Consider the following 20075-nt stretch of genomic DNA (forward strand, 5'->3'; position numbering starts at 1 on the left):
TCACCAGACTGCCATGACTTTTGGAATATAATAGAGAGCTGCAAAAGAAAAAGTCAGACTCCAAAAGAGATCCTTTCCAAACCCATTCATGCTAAATGGAAACCGGCATTGCCAATGAAAAAGCAAAAAAGAGTATCACTCAACTGGCAATATATATTAAAATCATACTGCCCAATGTTTCGTACTGCATTTTAAAACTGTCATACTGTTTCTGGAAATATCAGTTTTCAGTTCCTTTTGTTTCACCAGCAAAGAAAATAAGCCATGTACCATTTTTAACTATTTCTTAAGGGTAAAAATAAGATACCTATTACATGTTAGGAAATTAGAAAACTAGAGCTTAGTAAATATAAACCTCCTCTTACATGTGAATAAAGTCTCTTTAACTAGCAAAGCAATAGCGGCAGCTCTTCTCTCTGTAGTACAATTGTTTGATTTCATTACATTATTGGCTAAAATAATACCTAGGTTTTATTCCCAGATCAGTTTCTGTCTACACAGGAATCACTGGCTTCACATAATTGCTGTTTTAAACTGCACTTCTGTGACCACTTAAGAGACGACGAAGATCAAGTATTTCTTACATTGAATTTACTGAGTGCAGCAGTTGAGTTAAATCTCTTCTTTAGTTCCTAACTTCAATCCCTTTGAATTAATTAAATTGTTACACAGAAGAAAAGCTTTGAATTTTCTTTTTTTCTTTTTTTTTTTTTTGCACTGTTCCTAGCTACTCATTGGTAATAAAAATTATTTGTATTATTAATAAACATAAATATTTTCCCCATTGCTATTTAAATGCCTCTGGGATAAACAACGATGATTAAATTTGAAGCATCTACAGTCTTATACTGCTTTCAAACCTTTCCATCGGTGCTGGCAGCATTAGCAGTTAAACCACTTGCCAACCACATTATCAGACCACCAGAGGGAGTCGAAAACTACGTATTTCTGAAAGTTTCTAAACCGCTGGGCTACAGTTTAAAAGATTAACAGAAATTGCTGTATGGTGCGAGTACAACACAAACAGGTAAGAAAAATGAAATAAATTAGAGGAATCCACGGAGACTGGGAATTGCTAAGGATAAAGTTAGTGAAAAAACTCTAGCAACCCCATCAGTTCATTACTATCCAGAGTTAAGAAAAATGTTTGTGATACAGATAAAGGAGCATTCAGCAACTATTTTTGTTCTGTGTTTGGAAAGAATGAAAATCATGCATTTATATTAGATTTTTTCGATGACATTAATAATTGGAGAGAAGGCTTAAAAATCCATAGATCCAGAATTAGTATACAAAAGTCCTAAAATAAAGGGTTGCCTTCTTTGGTCTCATCACGTCCCTCTGCATCACTCATGGAATGCCAGAGGCATCATGAGGACACTGGGCTTGTGCCTATGTGCCAAAGGAAAGCAGAAGTAATGGGATAATAGTTTTAAACTAAAAGAGGGTAGATTTAGGCTAGATATAAGGAAGAATTTTTTTATGCTGAGGGTGGTGGAACACTGGCACAGGTTGCCCAGAGAGGTGGTAGATGCCCCGTCCCTGGAAACATTCAAGGTCAGGTTGGATGGGGCTCTGAGCAACCTGATCTAATTGAAGATGTCCCTGTTCATCGCAGGGAGGTTGGACTAGATGACCTTTAAAGGTCCCTTCCAACCCAAACTATTCTATCATTCTATGATAAGACAGCGGCAGAGTACAGCCTGCCTAGCCTGACGTGACCCCAAGAGAAAATCCTGGGAATTTGCATACAAGGTTACATTACGATGTTCCAAAACCAAGGTCCTTAGCAGAGAGGGGAGAAGGAGACTTCCTAGGATCAGCTGGGGCAAATTCCGAGAGATCTGTACTCCAATTGGGCAGAAATACTAAGAACTCGCAAAATGTGGACCAAGTAACAGGAGTGCTCGCTGCTATTCCTGCATAGCAAATATGAGTTAAGAGACCCAGCCAATCAACAGTCTATTTCTGCCATAATAACTGGCAGAAGCAAAAAAAAAAACTAAACTGGCTTGGTGTTTCGGAAATTAAGTTTCATGTAAAGAAAGCAGCATTTTCAAATAGATTAATAGAGAAAATAAAATAAGAACACAAAGTTGGAAGACCTGTGACAGATAAATTTATATAAAAAATTAGATCTTTTTAAAAGCTAGGAGGATAATTAACTCTTTGGTCAAATACCAAAGAGGCAGTGGATTCTTCAACTCTGTATGTCTCCAAAACAAGACTGGATGCTTTTCAGTATCATGAATTGGTCAAACCCAAGTTATTCGCTTTCCAGCAGACTAACTGATTTACATTGGATACCCTGTTCTAGCCAGGATGTCATTAGGAAATCACTGACAGTTCCTGAAAACCCTTGCTGCATTGTGCAGTGGCAGCCTACAAAACACCAGGCATCCCCAGGAAGGCTTCTGAGACCAAAGCAGTGGGCATCATTCTGCCACTCTGTAAACCATGGCACACCTGCATCTTGAATGCTGCATGCATTTCTGCTCTCATTGGTTTGACTCGTTAGGATATTTCTTATGGTCTTGCAATATTCAGCTGGCTTTACACACTGCAACTTAATTTGGCCCTTCTCAACCTTTCAGAACTCCACTGTCTAACACTTGCTGCCGTTGGCAGAAAGACAAATTCTGCTTGTGTCTTTTAAGATTCTCCAGAAATCAAAGTTTTTCCTCTTCACGTACTCCGCTATGTCATAGCTCCTTTCTAGGAAAAGTTCAACTAGATGTTTCCAGGGAAGATTAGGCCTGAACTGCAGTTTATTTAAAATACAATAAGATGATCAAAGAAGTCTACAAAAGGTCTAGCATTTGCCTGAAACCACAGAACGGATCATTTCCAGTCTGCTTCGCTGCCCTGTGTTGACAGGTAGAATGATCTTCAGACCAGGTAACAACAGAAAGTATGCGCTTTTTTTAGCTGCTTGATAAAAACTAAAGTAGAAAGCAATAACATTACTGTGACTATAGTTGGTTTGGGATGGATGTGAACTATCATTCTGTGGACTTTATCCTCAGTTCACACAAATGATTCATGAGAAAAGTTTCTGGGAAATAACTGCCAGCTTTCAGCCTCTTAGTGCTCCTGCTGGGTCCGAGTACAGGTTCTTGAAAATCTGAAGTTTCACATTTGTAGGACAAAGCAGATTTCTGCTGCACGCTTCTGACTTTACCCTACTTCAAAGTGTGGAAGGCAAATCAGCCAGACAGATCTCACACCTGTTGTTCAGAGTATGTTTAGATCCAAATTTGAAGGTGCTATTTGAGTTCGTACCTTTTGGTTTGCGCTCATTTAAAAAAAAAAAACAACAACTTTTTTTTTTTAATATTTTTAAGAGTGTTCTTTTTGTACTTCTAACACTATTCATTCTGTTTATCAAATATAACAGTTATCTGAAGAGTAAGATACCTGTTCATTGACCAGTGTATTTTAAGGTAGGTCCTTCTACACTTCTGATAAAGGGATGGGTTTGTTGCAGAGCCTTCCTTCATATTTTTATTCCTTATATATATTGGACATTTGAATCTACACTTCTTTTTGGGCAGAAGGATCCATGCATTGCTTTTTGGGACAAGCAGAAAGACTAGAGAAATCAAAGAGTTAAAAGGGTTAACATAAATAGAAAGCTCAGGAAAGGGACAGAACCAAGTATACAATATGGGGAGTAAAATTAAATTAAAATAATTAAGAAAAAACACCCCACAAACAAAACCTCTATAACCTACTTAACCCAAATGTATGCTAGAAGCACGTGGGATTCTTTAGATATACTGATAGCATTACACCACAGGACTTAAACATATAGGCATATACACACATTTTTCTCCAAAACCAAGCTCCTGGCAGTGGTGGAGACCAGTAATAGCTCAAAAACTATCAGGCTGCCTTAGAGACTTGTTCAGTTACTTCTCCCTACTGCCAGAAAAGTTGTGCATAACGTAACAGCCAATAAACATCCTTGGTTATTACTTACAAAACTGCCTTCACCCAAGTTATCATCTGCCTAGCATTCAGATGTTCAGCTTACTTTTTTAATTCTTCTGTGAGAAGAGTTCCCGGCACAACTTCAAAAGTCAGAAGAACAACGGACACGCAGAACACTAGCTATCCAAGGGGAATACCCACGCTGCTGCTTCGCGCTGCGCACAGCTCTGACAAGAATCTCTCCTAAAGGAAACCAAGGTTGACTTGTTAATAACACATTATGTACTTCTCCAGATTGCTTTGCATTAACTTTGAAGCCACCACAGTGGTTAACCACACAATTTAGGGCAACAAAAAAAAACTCTTCCTATTGCTGAATGCCATGGCCTGGAGAAGAAAACGGGCTGACTGAAGATCAAAACCTTCATTACAGTTATCATTCCAACACAGCTAAAGAACCAGGTTTGCCAAACGCTGTTCATTCCCTGGTGTCTGGCGAGACTTATAAATGAGGGGAAGTACCTCCAAGACAGAAGCCCCAACAACAGATTTTCATAAAGCTGTGGCTCTGAGAGGACTGGCCAACAACAGGCTGGGCTTACCATCCTCCAGATCAGCATGGTTAGGCTCTAACAGCTCTAGAGACAGGAGCATGCAGCTGCCATCTGGTTCTGCAAACCTTTGATGAGTTCTGAGCAGTCTTCCAGGAAATAGCTTTCTTCTGTTTCTCCCACCACTGCATTCACAAAATGATCCTCACTTCTACTGCTTTTCCGCATCCAAAATCAGAATCCTACCCTCGCTCATTTTCTGAATATCCTGATCTTGGGTAAAATAAACCATTGCAATTACTTACCTTGCTTTTTGGTAAGCTTCTGGCACATGGCTTTGCACTTTGTTGATGTGACTAAGAATTTTCGAGAAGTGCGTGCTTGTCAGAAAGAAAACTTCACTGTAATCTGTTGATAACTGGCATATAGTGAGTTAAGGAAATCAGTGTCCATGTTGCCACCTTTACCATCTCCCTCGAAGAAAAGAAGTTGACAAGTGAACGTTTTTTTTCCGTAAAGACTTTAAGTTAAATGTGGAGACCGTTGCTTCTTCAAAAACAGTGATGTGCAACCAGAGTGTCCTGTGCGTTACAGAGAGGCAAAGTGCTCAGCATTCCCTTCTTCCCGTTTCTTTCCCTCCCCCCCTCCCTGCCCACACTGACAGAAGAAACAGCACGCCCTGTTCTACTTACTGCAAATTAACACAGCCCGCTCCTTTATAATCAGCTGTCAGAATCCATCACCAGTTCGTTTCTTGCCTTTACAGCTTCAGAGGTAAAGGTAGAAATTGCAGATGATATCTTCTACTGGGACTCTAGCAAAAGACAGTTTTTTTCTGACAGGAAATAATTTTGCAGGGTTCTTTCTCTACAGGTGAAAGAGATCAGTACAGTAAAGATACCTATAAGCATCCAAATTAGCTGCAGTAGCATCTTAATGATAAGACTGTCAAGGTTGAAAGCCAATGCCAAGCTTTTATTCATTTTTTGTAATCCAGATGTAGGTTAAGATTAAAGGCCTCTTCTCACTTTGGTGTTGAAGTAGATCTCAAGCTTCCCTTTTAATCTGACAGCTTTAAAATTGAACTAAGTGACCTGCCAGGGCTGCATACGGATGGACTGACGTGGCGATACATATTAAGTAGAACAGTATTAACACTTGAACTTAAAAGCTGCAGGGATATAGCACCTCGAGTTCTCATTTGTACAATCACCGTACAATGAATGCTTCATTAGACAGTGGGATCCTGTTCCCTCAAGTCGGCATAGCTTCAGAGTAACATTTTGTACAGCTGAGCTATATATTTAAAGAATGAGAACTCATTAAGGAGACATCTGAGAAAAGCTTTGAGGTACTTGCTGCTTTTGTGAATTAATTTAGTTTCTCTTCTCCACCATGTATTGATTTTAAAGGCAAAAAAAGGATACATACTGCTATTAATGAGTAAGCTTCTACAGCCAATATGATGATACTATCGCCTAGTTGCCTCTGTCTGCGTAACTTGGAGACAAAGCTTGAGCATTGTCCCCTTTGCATCATCGTCTTTAAATACCAGTTCCCCCCTTTCTTCTCACTTTGCTGTAATTCCAAAGACCAGTTTACACTGAAAAGCTTTTTTAGCGGAGCTGAATGTGTCACACAAAATCACACCCGTAACCAATGCAAAATATATTTGGTTAGATGTAGTTATATCAGCAAGTATCAGTAATATGAATGTATATTTTGAACTAAACTAACTACATATAGTGATTACCTTTCCCAGATTTCTTTTGGTTATTCACAAGGCCTTAGCCTAAATCCTTAGCTTTTCTCTGACTTACAAAAATAAACCTTCGGTCACAATTATACTAACACAACTATGTATTTCTAAAAAAAAAAAAAAAACCCACACGGAAAATCAGGTTAACATAAACGAGATGCCAATTTTAAGATTTGAAGCTTGATTTCCTGACTAAGTAAAATTATCTTTGTATTAAGAAAAATGCAGCAAGTTTGCAATCAGTTTGTGGTTTCATCTGTGACAGGTTTTTGAGCAGTTCCTGAAGAATTACAGAAGAGTTGTTTTTCTCTGCTTTATTGTTGGCATTTCAAAGGAAGTTAGCAGACTTCTGCGTGAATTTGGTGAATACAGCCAGATTGGCTGCGAATTTTAAAACGTGATTTTACGCGTGAATAGCATGGATTCCTTTCTAGCATCGAATAAAGTATTAGTTTTCAAAAATCATAGCATTATAGCATATTAGGTTCTGCAATGCATCGTTACTACTTTTACTTTGGATTAACTATGAAATCAGTTAGTCTAGCGTTAACCAAAATGCCTTAACTAAGTTAATAGAACGCTTTTATTTCCCCTTGGCTCTGCTGGCTGAAGAGGCAACACAAGCACCAGAACCAAGAAAAGGGTGTAGCATGTGGGCAGAAGAAAGGATGAGGAATGGCCCGCTGGGTGACAGTAAGCTGTCAGCCCAGCCCATACCATCTCATCTACCTTAACACTTACCATTGATGCCCAGGCAGTTGCAGACTCCTCTTCCCATCGCACAGAACACGAAGGCTGACAAAATACATGGGTTTTCTTCAAATTTACATTATTGCAGGCATCTCACATTTCTCGGCTCTCGCTGCTTCCAAGCACAACAAACAAGACTGCTCCAGCTGGTCTATGTAATTGAAAGCATCACTTTATTTACTAGTGCAGACTACAGGAATCATCCTAAGCTTTCTTTTCTACACAGGTGTTCTGAACATCCAGACTCAATTGAACGAGCAATATATAAAAATGCTGAATGTCAGGCGAGAGCTAGCCAACAGCTCTGAATTTCTTATTTTTTTTATAGAATCCAGTGCCCTGTGGGTCAAAGGAGCAAACTGAGAAGTGTTTCTCACAGGTAGACAAAGATGGAAACACTTTTATCTCTTTACAGCAGAAACAGGCACATTATTTCCTGTTCTCTCAATCCATAATATTCAGTCAACTATCTTGACTGAAAGAAGGCAATGTCATGTTCCACAATGTAAAAAACAGTGCTGAGAAAGACGTCATATATGGGGGGAAAGAATGAAGACTGCCAACTTGGTAAAAATACCTGGAACGATACTTGAGAAATAACAAAAAATTCCAACCGAAGACCAAAATGTCATACAAAGATACACACGTGTGTAGACACACACATATACTCACAGACCTGAAGAGTCAGGAAATATATTTATGCTGGGTAACTGGCAAGAAAGCTTGCAGCTCAGTGTCAGTGAGTATTGCACGCACATGGAGATGGCAAGGGGAGAAATCTACCCCTGAAAATGTCTTCTCAGAAGCCTCTCATCTCTGACTTCCCATAACCTTCTTCCTCTTTTGCGGCCGCCCCCTTGTCCGGTCCTCTGAACAAGGGCAAGTCGAGAACTCACTTTTAAGTACAGGTTCTCTTAAACAAGGCATATTACTTTACATTGAGGCCTAGACGTGCAATACAGCGTGTATCTACATACATGCACATAATACATGCACATATTAAAAATGTGAGACACTTGTGCAACACTTCATCACAACCAATAAACATACATCGTCATTCTGCAAATATTTTCTGTCAAGAATTATTCTGCTCCTGGATGAGTGGTAGGGTACGTGGCAGTGCAGGTATCGTTATCTTCTTCAGAAAAGTGGGCACGGAAAAGGGCTGAGAAAACGCGTCCATCAGCAATGCAAACTTGAAGCCTCAACCCATTCTGATGCAATACTGGATTTTTGTGTTTCCCCCCTCTCCAAACTGTTTAATAAAGCATTTGATAAAGTTCTTTTCATAGCAGTAAACAATACATAAGCCAAATGCACTGACCCTTCTATTAAGAGACAATAAATACTTCAGTGGCTTTTATATAAAAAGTGTAGAAATTTCACTAAGCGAGAGGAACAGTAAGTCGTGTTACTTCCTTTGTACTCCTCTAAATCCTTTAGAATTACCTCTTAATTACTAATATTTGTGTTTTTAAAAGTATTATAAAGAAACAGCTTTACAGAATATTGAGTACTTTACAGATTAGGTTAATAACCACACTAGTTATTTACATCTTTACTGATATGAAATTTGATCTTTCAGGCAAATCTGCCCACAATATTGCCGACTGCATGACATTTCTGACAGTAGAGAGATATCTTTACTAGACGTTAAAGCTGCTTGACACATAGCAGCACCATGAAGGAAACTTAATCTTAGTATAAACATAATTTACAGTCTAACACCTCTTTACCAAGGCAATACAAAGTATTTATAGTACTAATGAAGACTGGCCTGTCCACTTCAGATTTGAAATAGTGGTACGAGTATGATAAATTTGGCCCATGGTCTTTATATGACCTAGAGTGCCAGGCTGGGCAACAGACGAAGCTGAGACATCGTTCTGTCGAAAGTAACCGGTCTTCTGCAGGGACATCCAAACAAGAAGCGAACCTGCTCTTGAGCTGCCTCATTTGCAACTCAGTTGCATCAGTGTAACTGGAGATCTGCAGTTGTTTTATGGAAATATGCTAATCTAATTCAGACAGGTTAGCGTCAAACACACCTCCTCAAGAGCTGTGTTACCTGGAGGCAGCAGAAAGTGAGGTGATAAACATTTCAGCTACCCCAGGTAACTGGTTCAAAGCAAATGCAAGGCGACATCTAAATGTACTTAACGCCTGCCAAAAAGAATGACCCTGTTTTAAAATTTTTATTTAATAACTACTGCTAGAGCACAAACAGGACACAGAAATATCCATCTATAAAGGTTGTCTTTGATACAAGTGATGTATTCTAATAATTTCAGTCTCATAACAGTCTCTCAAAACTGGTGTGACAAAACCCTCTGACAATACAGCCATTATATCTAGCATTTAGTATCTTGTGCAAGCATTCTTCTTGTTTCATCAGTTTGTCAAGCGGCAATTTAAATTTTCCAACAGGGAAACAACTGTACTGTGTTTCTGACTTTAAGAAGTTATTTCAGCTGGGTCACAATATTCCAAATCCACCTCGCATTCAAAAGTTTCTTACAGTTAAATGAAATCAAACCAAAAACTGCTTTTTGTTGTCCTCCCCCTGACGACAAAAAATTCCAAGAACTCCTCAAAGTGCAAACTTTACAAGCAAGCTGCTCTCCAACCTCCCAATTCACTTGTACTGTCTGCAAAAGAAGTATTAATGGTGAATTGTTTGTTGTATTTACAGCAAGTTTATTGGGGAGAGGGAAAGTATTCTTTTACAAATGAGCCATGTTCACTATTGAGATTACTTCCAAAGAGAGCATTCAGAAAGCAAACCTGAATATATTACATTGACAATTATTTTTCAATATTTTAACATCGGCCACTTAAAATTGGTTGTGTTATTAGCACATATACTGATCTTTAAATATACTACTTCTACATAAACAGTGCAAACCTCAATATTCACATCAACCTGAAATTAATGCTGCAATTACTGTTGACATTCACATCAAGAAAGTAGTAAACTATTTCACATGAGCAATTCCAAAACCTCAGAATGCCATTATTAATGTTAAAGAAACACAGAACAAACATGTTGGGCTTCAAAGCCTTATTTTGATACACACAATCCCTGTAAACATGGATGTATTGTATTTGTCAATACTGATATCTGATATAATTCTATAAATAAAACCACTGATATAAACAATTTGTATAATCTTTCTTGCATAGGGTTTGGATTAAGGTTACTTTAAGATAGAGCAAGCTGTTAACAAAATCCCTAGTCAATTAGTCTTCCATCACACAAATTTAGGCATACGATTAACTTTACACAAGGAGTCTCTCTGACTTCAGTGGAAACTTACACAGGTAAGCAATTGCAAGACTGGAGTCATCTTTAGCACTTAAGTTATCCCTAGTCATTGAGAATATGAGCAATAAAAAAGCTCTCCATAAATTTATAAAATATACTGATTTAAAAGTTTATGCTGATGTTTCTGTAAGTCACATTTATGATTCCAAACAGTTATGTACATACTATACTATCACAGTAGGAAATGCTTCACTGTAGAACACCACAGTGAACAAGTTGTGAAGCACAGTGTTCAATATAATTTCCCTTTAGTATTCCCAGTGCATAAGTTGTTAACATCTACACTACACAAGGTGCCCAGGTCTAGTATTTGTTATATACAATGTAAAAGCAAGATAGAAAGAGCTTTGCAGTTTAAAGTAAGGAATGAAAACAGTGGGTAATATACAGGGATTCACTCCTGCAAAGTACAGAATTCTCCTTCACAACGACCACAACCACCAAGTACGGTGGATTTCAGGTCATTCAACCCAGTAAAACAGTGCTCAGCACCTTGTAGGAAGAGAGATCTGAGTGCACTTTATTATAAAACATCTCCTTTTGATGTTATAAAGTGCAAAAAGGAAAACATATATTCTAATATTTTACAGTCACTATTAAACTGCCATATTAGCACAATGCAAAATTCAAAGAACTCGGTATACATTTTGTATGGACCCTATAGTAACAAATGTTGAAACTGGAGTTTTTGCATCTTTAAAAAAATCTTAGTATTTTAAAGTTATTGTGTAAATACAAAAAGAAAATATAAATTATAATTAATTCTTGAAATAGATATTTTAACATGTGACAATTTTCCAAAGCTTTCAATAGGAAATTTCACTTTCTCTTACAGCATTACATTTTAGAATCTGTAAAACATTTTAAAAGTTAATAACTTCAAAAAGTAGAAATAAAAATTATTGTATCACAGTACTAGACACCTCACCTTATCAGACATCTTTTACCCTAGATGTTTTTTAAAAAATTAAATAAATAAAAAAAATAGTCTAAGACTTACATTACGAGTTGTTTAGAACAAGATATATGGAGTTACTTTTTAAAACAACGTAAGAGTTCCATAATGCTTCATTTTGCTCTTAAAATTCAAATAAACGGCATAGAACATAACCACAAATTTAAAAGGCCTTAAAGTACTATACTGCTTTGGTGCACTGTACCAATGGTTCCTTACATGCACGAAGAATCAAATTCTATGACATTCTTCACAGAGCTGGGTAAAAGCAGAAGATCAACAATTCTATACACATTACAGAGCTCTCCTTTCTTTCAACAGTGGGGAAGAAACTGGGAGGAAGACACTGAGAAACAGTCTTCCTCGAAGCTGCACCATGAGCAGCATAGCTCCTTACATTGAGCTTGACTGCACGCTAGTAATTTAGCCCTAAGAGAATACAATGTTGGTTGTATAATAGTATTATACCATATCCAGTGATACCAAACTTAATGCTAAAAAGAAATTTATTGAAATACAAAGCTAAAAAGGTATGACTGAAATACATTTTTAAAGCGACAGACATATTCCTGTAGCCTGTAAGCCACACGGAGGAAGCGTGGGAGAAGACAATATAGGTATGCCCAAGTTTATAACCACTTAAATCTTCAAGATGGGACATTCTCTGCTTTTCAGTCAGAGAACTGGAAGATGGTTTCTGGGTTATTGCTGTCTGTAGGGTTTGTTGGCTGCAGTGTCTTTGTAGGTGTAGTTTTACCATGAGAATGAGAGGAAGAAGAATGTGAACTTTCACTGGAGCTGCTACGTGTCTCTGTGCTTGTACTTGTTTTTTTCATTTTCCTTCTCTTTGCAAGAGGCGCCTTGTCAACATTCTGGAGACAAAATCCTTCCCTTTTGTACTTGTTAAAGGCCTGTTTAAAAATAAAAGGTAATTCTAAGCTTTTCAAGAGGTTTAAGACATTTTATGGCTCATAGCTTATTAAGAATGTTCTAGGGTAAGTCATAAAATAAACTAATCTCTTGACAGATTCCTACTAAATCTGTTGTAGCTGTTAACGATAACTTTACTAGCCTTTACATGTATTTAACAGCAAACACGTGACATTTTTAATCGCCATCTTCCCCTCCTTGTTCTTTTTAATTTAGAAGTATTTTTTATTAAGCCTTAAGCCTATTTAAGACTACATTTTCAGAAATTACTTAGTCAAATTAGTTTTTCTTTCAGCCCAAATTACGTTGCATTATCAGGACCTCTCCAAGTAACAATTCCTTTCTTTTTCTCTTCTTGGTTAATAGGCGTCTACAAGTATTTCAGCATAAATCTGCTCAATTCCAGTTTATTCTCTGCAGAAGGAATCATGAGAATCAACACTATATTTGTATAATATAGTTGCAGTTCAAACATTGTTAGTAAATATACAATGGTAGACAAGTCCATTATAAAAAGTATCCATGATATTAAAAACATGAACTGAGTATGTTCCAGAAATTTTACCTCAATTTTGTAACCAAAAGGACAAAAAGTCAAGCAGTTACTTGAGTTAAATAGAAAGTTTCTTCTCTTATTTATAAAAGTTTGAAGACCTTTTAATAGATTTCTCAAAGAAACAGAATATTTATAACAGCTATTTCAGGAACAGCTGTGTCTCAGTCCCCAGAATCCCACTAGTGTAAATGTCTTCAAGAAATTTATTCTTGCCTCATCATTCATGTTTTCAGCGTACTCAATCATAGATGTTATGTATGGAGGAAAAAATTGCAGCTATATGCAATCACCAAATTGTAAGGACAAATACGTATTTTTAATTAAGAGAAAACATACATATAGATTAACATATTAAAAAAATTACGCCATGACATAAGATTTCTTAGAACTTACATGAAAAGTGGCTTTGACATACGTATGCACCGCAGCTCCTGAAGAGCCCAAGTTATCAGGAGTCATTAGAGGGTTGGATGACAACTGGCTGCCATCCTGAAGCCATTCGTTGTATCTCAGGCTGGACATTTTAATTCTTTTGTTTGGATCCACCGTCAGAAGTCCTTATAGAAATATATTACATTCTCTTAAAATTCTGAGCTATTTATCTTCTTTTAATAGAAAACACAATTTTTTTTTTAAGAAAAACTCATGCATTTCTTTGATAAGTATGTAATGACAATATTTATCCTAGGTAGGCCAATATTTATCCTAGATAAGGCTTACACAATGTTATACTATCATCCTCTCCAGAAGGATTATTAAATGCAAGAAACTGCTGTTTAACTGTTTGATAACTCACATCTCTTCTCACACAAACTCACAACTAACAAATGATTTCTTCACTTAAAACCTGTCTAGGATGAAGTTCAAGATAGTTAGCCTCAGATTCTCTGCATGATCCACTGAAGTCTGATTCTGGAAATGCCTACATTTTGGCAGAAAAATTCCTTACGAGTCTGCTTCTACAGAAATTCAGAGCTCCATCTTAGTAGAACTAGGATTGGTGTCTATCTCATGCTGAAAACATAATTAGATGCTCAAAATCTTAAGAAGAATCAAAGCATAACAAATGTGAATAAAGTAGCTCAGAAATACAGTAGTCTTGGTGCATGCATTTAAAAACAGCCCAAGGAAAAAATGACAGTAATACATTCATTTTCTGCAAAAGCTCAGCTTTTAAAACGTTTATCTCGTAACCCAGTGTTTTTACAAAAGCAAAAATAACCCTGCTTTTAAATATGTTTTTATAAGACTGACTTCACTTTTTCTGAAGCTCTTCAGTTACTTCTAACCCCGGTAACCTTCTATCAGCATCTCACTGCATTAGAAAGCTATCTGCTAGGCATACAAGCAATTTCTAATGCCATTCTGATGTGTTCACCTTTACCCATAACTTGTACTAGGGGTCAGTACATAGCTCAAGCTGTGGATACTATTCTGTCAGGTTAGGCACTCTGATGTTATGTTAGGCACTCTCACAGCATCCAGATATTGTACATTTCTCTAAATTTTATCTTTTGAGATAAAAATATAAGGTACATGAAATATTTGTGAAGACATACCTTGAATTAACTCTTTAGCCTCCTCAGAAACATTTTTCCAAGCTTCTCCTTCAAAGGAAAATTCTCCCTTTTTTATTTTCTTCATAATTTCCAATGCACTGGTACATGTTAAACTTTTGTCTTGGGACTGAAATGGTACCTGTCCTGATAGCATTGTATACTGTCATGAGAACAAAAGCAGTATTAACAAACACAGTATATTTATTGATAACGCTGTTACTAAATATGGAATGCCGCTGTTTGCATCACCAGCACTATACAATAGAACTTTGCCTAGCATAACTTCAAGGCTATAGAAAATTTAAAATAGGCAAGACTTTCTCTGGAGTCCTTGTTAGAAAAAACATTCACATGTTTCAGGAAACTACAAACAAAACAATGGTATTTCTACCCAGTTTATATCTACTGAAATTAATTTTCTGTAAATCAGAATGCAGGCTGACTCCTTGTCTGTACAGAACTGTGGGAAGATTATATGCATGCCTGCAAAATCTCCTAACATCTCTTTTTAAATAACCACACTGTATCAAGTATTTTTTCCATTCCCAGAAATGTTGAATTTAATTTACTGCTTAGGAAAAAAATCTCCACCCTTGGAAAACATCTGTCTTTGGAACCTATTATTTGTGCCGCAGTATTTTCACCTCACTTGAATTCAGCGTCTACCCAACTCAAGTCTGACATTGTGTTATGTCCTTCACATTTTAACAAGTAAATACATACAATAAAGTTACAATTAAAAACCTCAATTACTCACCAAAATGACCCCCAAACTCCACAGATCACAAGATTCGTCATAACCATTGTGATTCAAGAGCTCTGGGGCAGCATAATGAAGAGTAAAGCATGGAGTCTTAAGAGGCTGATTATCAGGTGGTTTTAAACGAGCAAAGCCAAAATCAATTATTTTTATTTCTGAATTGTCAGTTTCGTCTGTAAACAATAAATTCTGAAAAGCAAAGACAAAAAATCAATACCAGCATCAGTTGTAAAATTGGTTAGAATACTTAATAGTTATTTTTTTTCCTACATTTATTACTACAGAAAACTTCCCATTTTCTAGAGAAAAGGGGAACTGGAAGATACTGGGAAAAAAATGGAAAAGTAGAAGTAACAGTTCTCTGGGATGTAAGAGAATGTCATGTGTGTATCTGCAAGACAGGATAATTCTGTCTGAGACTATTAATGAAAATGGGTTTTTAGCAGAGAACGGTGAGGTAAATAATTCAGGAAACACTGACAAGAAAAAACGCAAAGACAGCAACATAAATGGAGAACTGCCTTCTTCCTCAAACAAAAGTAAATTTTCTTAAGCTTCCACTTCCTTCTGGCATGTTGCTTTCTTGTGTGTGGAACTTCTGAGAGAAGAGAGGAGAGCAAAATTTTGCTGTTGCCTCTGCTGTTTAATTGATGCAACGCTAGAAGAAATCCTTATTAGAAATCCTATAGCCCTATGTAATTTTGTAATACAAAAGGTGAATGACTCAAAGTAATTAATTTCAAACTCATTAAGAACGGGGAAAAAATGATTGCTAGACTGCAAGTAGACCAATAAGGAGAACCTGTCAGCATTCATTATGGATAAAAGAGAATAACTCCTACAAAACAGTATTTTTGCATTCTGTATGGCTGTCACAGCCTAATGCATAGTCAGAAAAGTCAGTGTTCCATATTAAAACCGTGCAAAATGGATCTGAAGAAAGCTTAATTTCAGCAAAAATATTATTACAATGAGGATAGGTGATTAATACAATCATCTTTTTTCTATGCAGTAGCATTGGTTTAAAAAGACCTCCTTTCTTAAGACAAAAATGAAATTGGTTACGTACAGAAAGAAAGGTCCAGTCCAAACGTCCTAGGTTGGGTTCACACTACTTTGTCGATTAGGTAAATAAAACATGTTTCACAAAAACACACACTTAAAGCTGTATTCCACGTATATTTTAAAGATATATAAACAATGTTATCTCTGCCTTGGTATATTTTTTCTAGTACCTTTAGAACTCAGTTTAAAGATTAATGATCACTTCACAGAAACAGTCCTCAAATCCTCTACTGAGAGGCTCCAAATGGTCACATATGTTACACGAATTCTTTATTTCTGTGAATTCTCTATTTTCTATCCAGTACTTTTTCTCTATTTTGGACAGCAGTATATGTGATCTAATTACTATTGCTGAAATAGAAGACTCTTCCAAGTCCATGCAATTACAAAAAGCCCCATCCTTAGTGACAAGACATTTTTTAAAATAGACTTATCAGTATCACATTAGATGTAAAAGCTGAACATCAAATAAATCTGACTGGAACTGTTAGAAAAGCAATGGAATTTCCTATATGTATTTTTACAGAAAGGTGCACTAACCACATCTATATTGGGAAGCCTGCATATCCCATACTAAGTTCATGTCTGAATCTAAAATAGTAACTTTCAAAACAACAGGCAGGAAGGAGACAGCCTGGTTAAGTCCAACTTTGTGGAGGCAATGCATTCTGCAAGCTGTTTGCTAACCCTTCATTACTTGGACTTCCCAGACTTCTGTTCTTGAGCACTATGTAGAATTGAAGACTGCCTAATTTACCATGCAGCTGAAGCTCTGCTTTACAGAATCTGGCCTTTACATTCAAGATGGTAGTAAGACTAAAATGGTGAGAATAGGAAGAGAGAAAGGATTTCTGGGTTTTTTCCTTCCAACAATGACTTGTTCCAAAAGCTGTTTTCTTTCCTTGATGATGTCAGCAGAGAAACTCCTTCCAAGAGCCACATTTTCAACTGACACATTAGAATTTCACAATATCTCCTTCTTTATTTAATTGTTTATTTAGTACAGAGACTCCAGTACAGAGATGTTTTCAAACTCATTTATTTTGGACTGATTTTCAAAAACAGTTTAATACTAACACCTAGCAGACTTCTTTACCTGTTGAACTGGAACTACTAAAAAATAAGTAGGTTTGTAATACACCAGAAGGTATGTTACAAAAGGATGAAACATTGGTAGGAACAGTGGATCATTTTAAACTCCAGATACAAAAGAAGTAGCTATTTCCTGAGGTACGATAACTGTAATCACCAATACAATATAACATCCTTACTGGACAAAATAACATCAATTTATGCTATTCTTGGGCTAAAGAAAACTAACATATATCCAAAGACCATTGTTGGCAAAGAAAAGGGAGCAAATATTGGCTCCAGGAAGCAGAACAAAGCCAGTGGGCAAGATGTTGCTGCACAACAAAAATACCAGAACAAGTAATTAGTGAAAAATACATATGAAATAATTGTTTTTCTTCAGAAACCACTAACTGAACTCAAATCACACATCTTTATTAGTTGGTCGTGTTAGTTTATGGTTCATTTTGTGTTTAACTGGGACAGAAGACAGTACAAGGGTGTTGCAGCTACTGAGGGAATTAAAATGAAACAAAAGGTGGAAATGTACAGGTACAACCTAGCTCTACTTGTGAATTGTTTCATACAATAAATATATACTTACCACTAGTAAAAACTGTCCCCAAATAGGCAAAGAATGGTTTTGAACAAGTTGGAGTGTAAATTGCTTACAAAATTAAAAATGTTTCCTAACAGTTACTTTTACCTATGAACAGAAAAATACCTACAGGATTTGCTAAGTAAAAGCGGTAACATTTTATTAAAAATATAGAAGTAGAAAAAGCTGGTGCAACAGAAATACATCACATTCCGGATATTTAATGACTGAATGTCTAAACATATATAAGCAAGCCACTATACCTCAGGTTTCAGATCCCTATGGACTACTCCTACATCATGCATATGGCTCACCGCTGAAACAAGTCTGCGCATAATATGACTGGCTTCAGTCTCACTGAAATGTTTCTTTTTTTGAATACGTTCAAGCAATTCTCCTCCCTTCAGCAATTCCATTACTAGAAACGTATGAAGCTGAAACAATAAAGAAAAATACGGGATGTTAGAAATTCAACATTACAGACCAACATTCATTCGGCAGCTAGGTGCTGTTCCGATTCTCAAAGTTTGAAGAAAGACGACTGCTGCTCATACCAATGTGGAAGGCCAGTGAGAAGCACCAAATTGCATCTCAGATGACTTTTTTCCATGAATCTCACTGAGACTGAAGGATGTTGATGTCTTTCCCATGTCCACCCATATTTATTTACAAAAATGCAATGCCACCATGTACACAGATAAATTTGTAGGGAGACGAAATACCTTTCGTTAGGCTAACAAATAAAGCTGGAAAAAGCTAGACTTTTGCTGTTTAAGCCTGTTCTGACATAGGGATACATTTCTATTAATATGTATAAGGAGCTAAATATTTAATGTTACCAAATCCTTTAAAAGCATCCTGAAACTTTACTGTGAAATCAAAAATTATCTAGAACTTCCTCTGATTTCATCCCCTACAGAGCAGTAGCCAAAGCTACTCTATCATTAGAATCACAATATTGCCAAACATTAAAGACTATTTTTTTAATTAAAAACATAATCATTGTTTAGATGGTTTTTCTTTTTAAGACAATCAATAAGCAGCGACTTCTTTGATTATAAGACAACATTAGCACACAATCAACTGCAATTCAAATGTCTTGCCATTAAACAAACATTTCTCAGGACAGGAAAGTGAAGTTAGCACCCTCAAAACGCAAGGGATGTAGGCACATGCTGGCTTCTAGCATTTCCTTTCCCTGAATGACAGTAACAAAAGTAGTATTTGCAAGCAAAGAAAAAAGTTCTGGAATAGGTGAAAAAATGGAATTCAAAGAAATAGGCAGGAACAGAATATGCACAGTATTTAGAAACCAAGGAACAGAAGCAGAGCTATGCAGACAGAAAGCGATAACACTTCTTAGAACAAACAAGGTGTCTACCAGTCACATTGCTAGTAGTGCTTGCAAATTTTATTCATGTCTTGGGAATAGCTGGCGGGAAAGTTGGAAAGCATAGAGACTTTTCTCTGCCAGAAAACTTCTTGTGGCTTACCAAAAGAGACTGCAACCCAATATTCTACGGTTGGAATACTAACGTAGAATTTGATCAGACTGATATTAGAGCAAATTAAAAACGGGAACTGTTTTTTTTTGTTGTTTTTTTTTTTTTTTTTTTTTTAAGACAAACCGCATAAATGTCGAAACTAGAAAATTTTGACCAGTTCTAGTTTTGAGAATATTGTGCATGAGACATCTGGAAGATAACACCTAGGAGCCACCAAAAGCAGCTACAAGTACAATGGTTTGGCTGGCTGAGAGTAGCCTATTCAGTTGCAGAGCAATCTGAGGAACATATTTTTTAGATATTCCTGAGTATAGTCATTTTACTCTAAGGAAAGTGAAAAACGTGTCCTGTTCTACACACATGTACTCATACTGTACATAAATGCAAAAAAAGGCTTCCTTATCATTAAAGATTACCGTACGTACATCTCATCCACTCAGCTCATTTTAGAAGTGCTCCAAGTGAACGCTCTGCTGCTTCTTGTATAAACAGCATGATGGGGATAGACGGGGATATGTGGGGAGGCAAGAAAGCCTATGTTCCCTTACAAAATCATAGAGTAGAATCATGGAGTAGTTGAGGCTGGAAGGGACCTCTGCAGGACATCTGGTCCAAAGCCCTAGCTCAAACAAGGGCCAACCTCCAAGTTATATCAAATTATGACTTATTACATGCTGTGGAGCTTGCGTTACACTAAGGGAAATGATAACTAAGGTCTCTAAATAAACCCTAAACTGATCTCAATACATTTTCAAACA

The 20075-nt window shown here is 36.7% G+C and overlaps 1 protein-coding gene across 4 annotated transcripts in view; it reads right to left on the minus strand.

Annotated features, from left to right (window-relative positions):
- Positions 1 to 9666: 9666 nt before the first annotated feature.
- Positions 9667 to 20075, minus strand: part of RPS6KA5 (ribosomal protein S6 kinase A5) — an 80715-nt gene continuing 70306 nt past the window's right edge. For all 4 annotated transcript variants that reach the window (XM_074585506.1, XM_074585508.1, XM_074585507.1 and 1 more), the window contains 5 exons: positions 18076 to 18246; positions 15076 to 15267; positions 14319 to 14478; positions 13153 to 13316; positions 9667 to 12184 (listed from right to left, as the gene is read on the minus strand). In XM_074585506.1, coding sequence (XP_074441607.1) covers positions 11945 to 12184; positions 13153 to 13316; positions 14319 to 14478; positions 15076 to 15267; positions 18076 to 18246 — 927 coding nt within the window. In that variant the 3' untranslated portion in view covers positions 9667 to 11944. The remainder of the gene's footprint in view (positions 12185 to 13152; positions 13317 to 14318; positions 14479 to 15075; positions 15268 to 18075; positions 18247 to 20075) is intronic.

This window comes from Larus michahellis, chromosome 4 (assembly GCF_964199755.1).
Source record: "Larus michahellis chromosome 4, bLarMic1.1, whole genome shotgun sequence".
Classification (NCBI taxonomy): Eukaryota; Metazoa; Chordata; class Aves; order Charadriiformes; family Laridae; genus Larus; species Larus michahellis.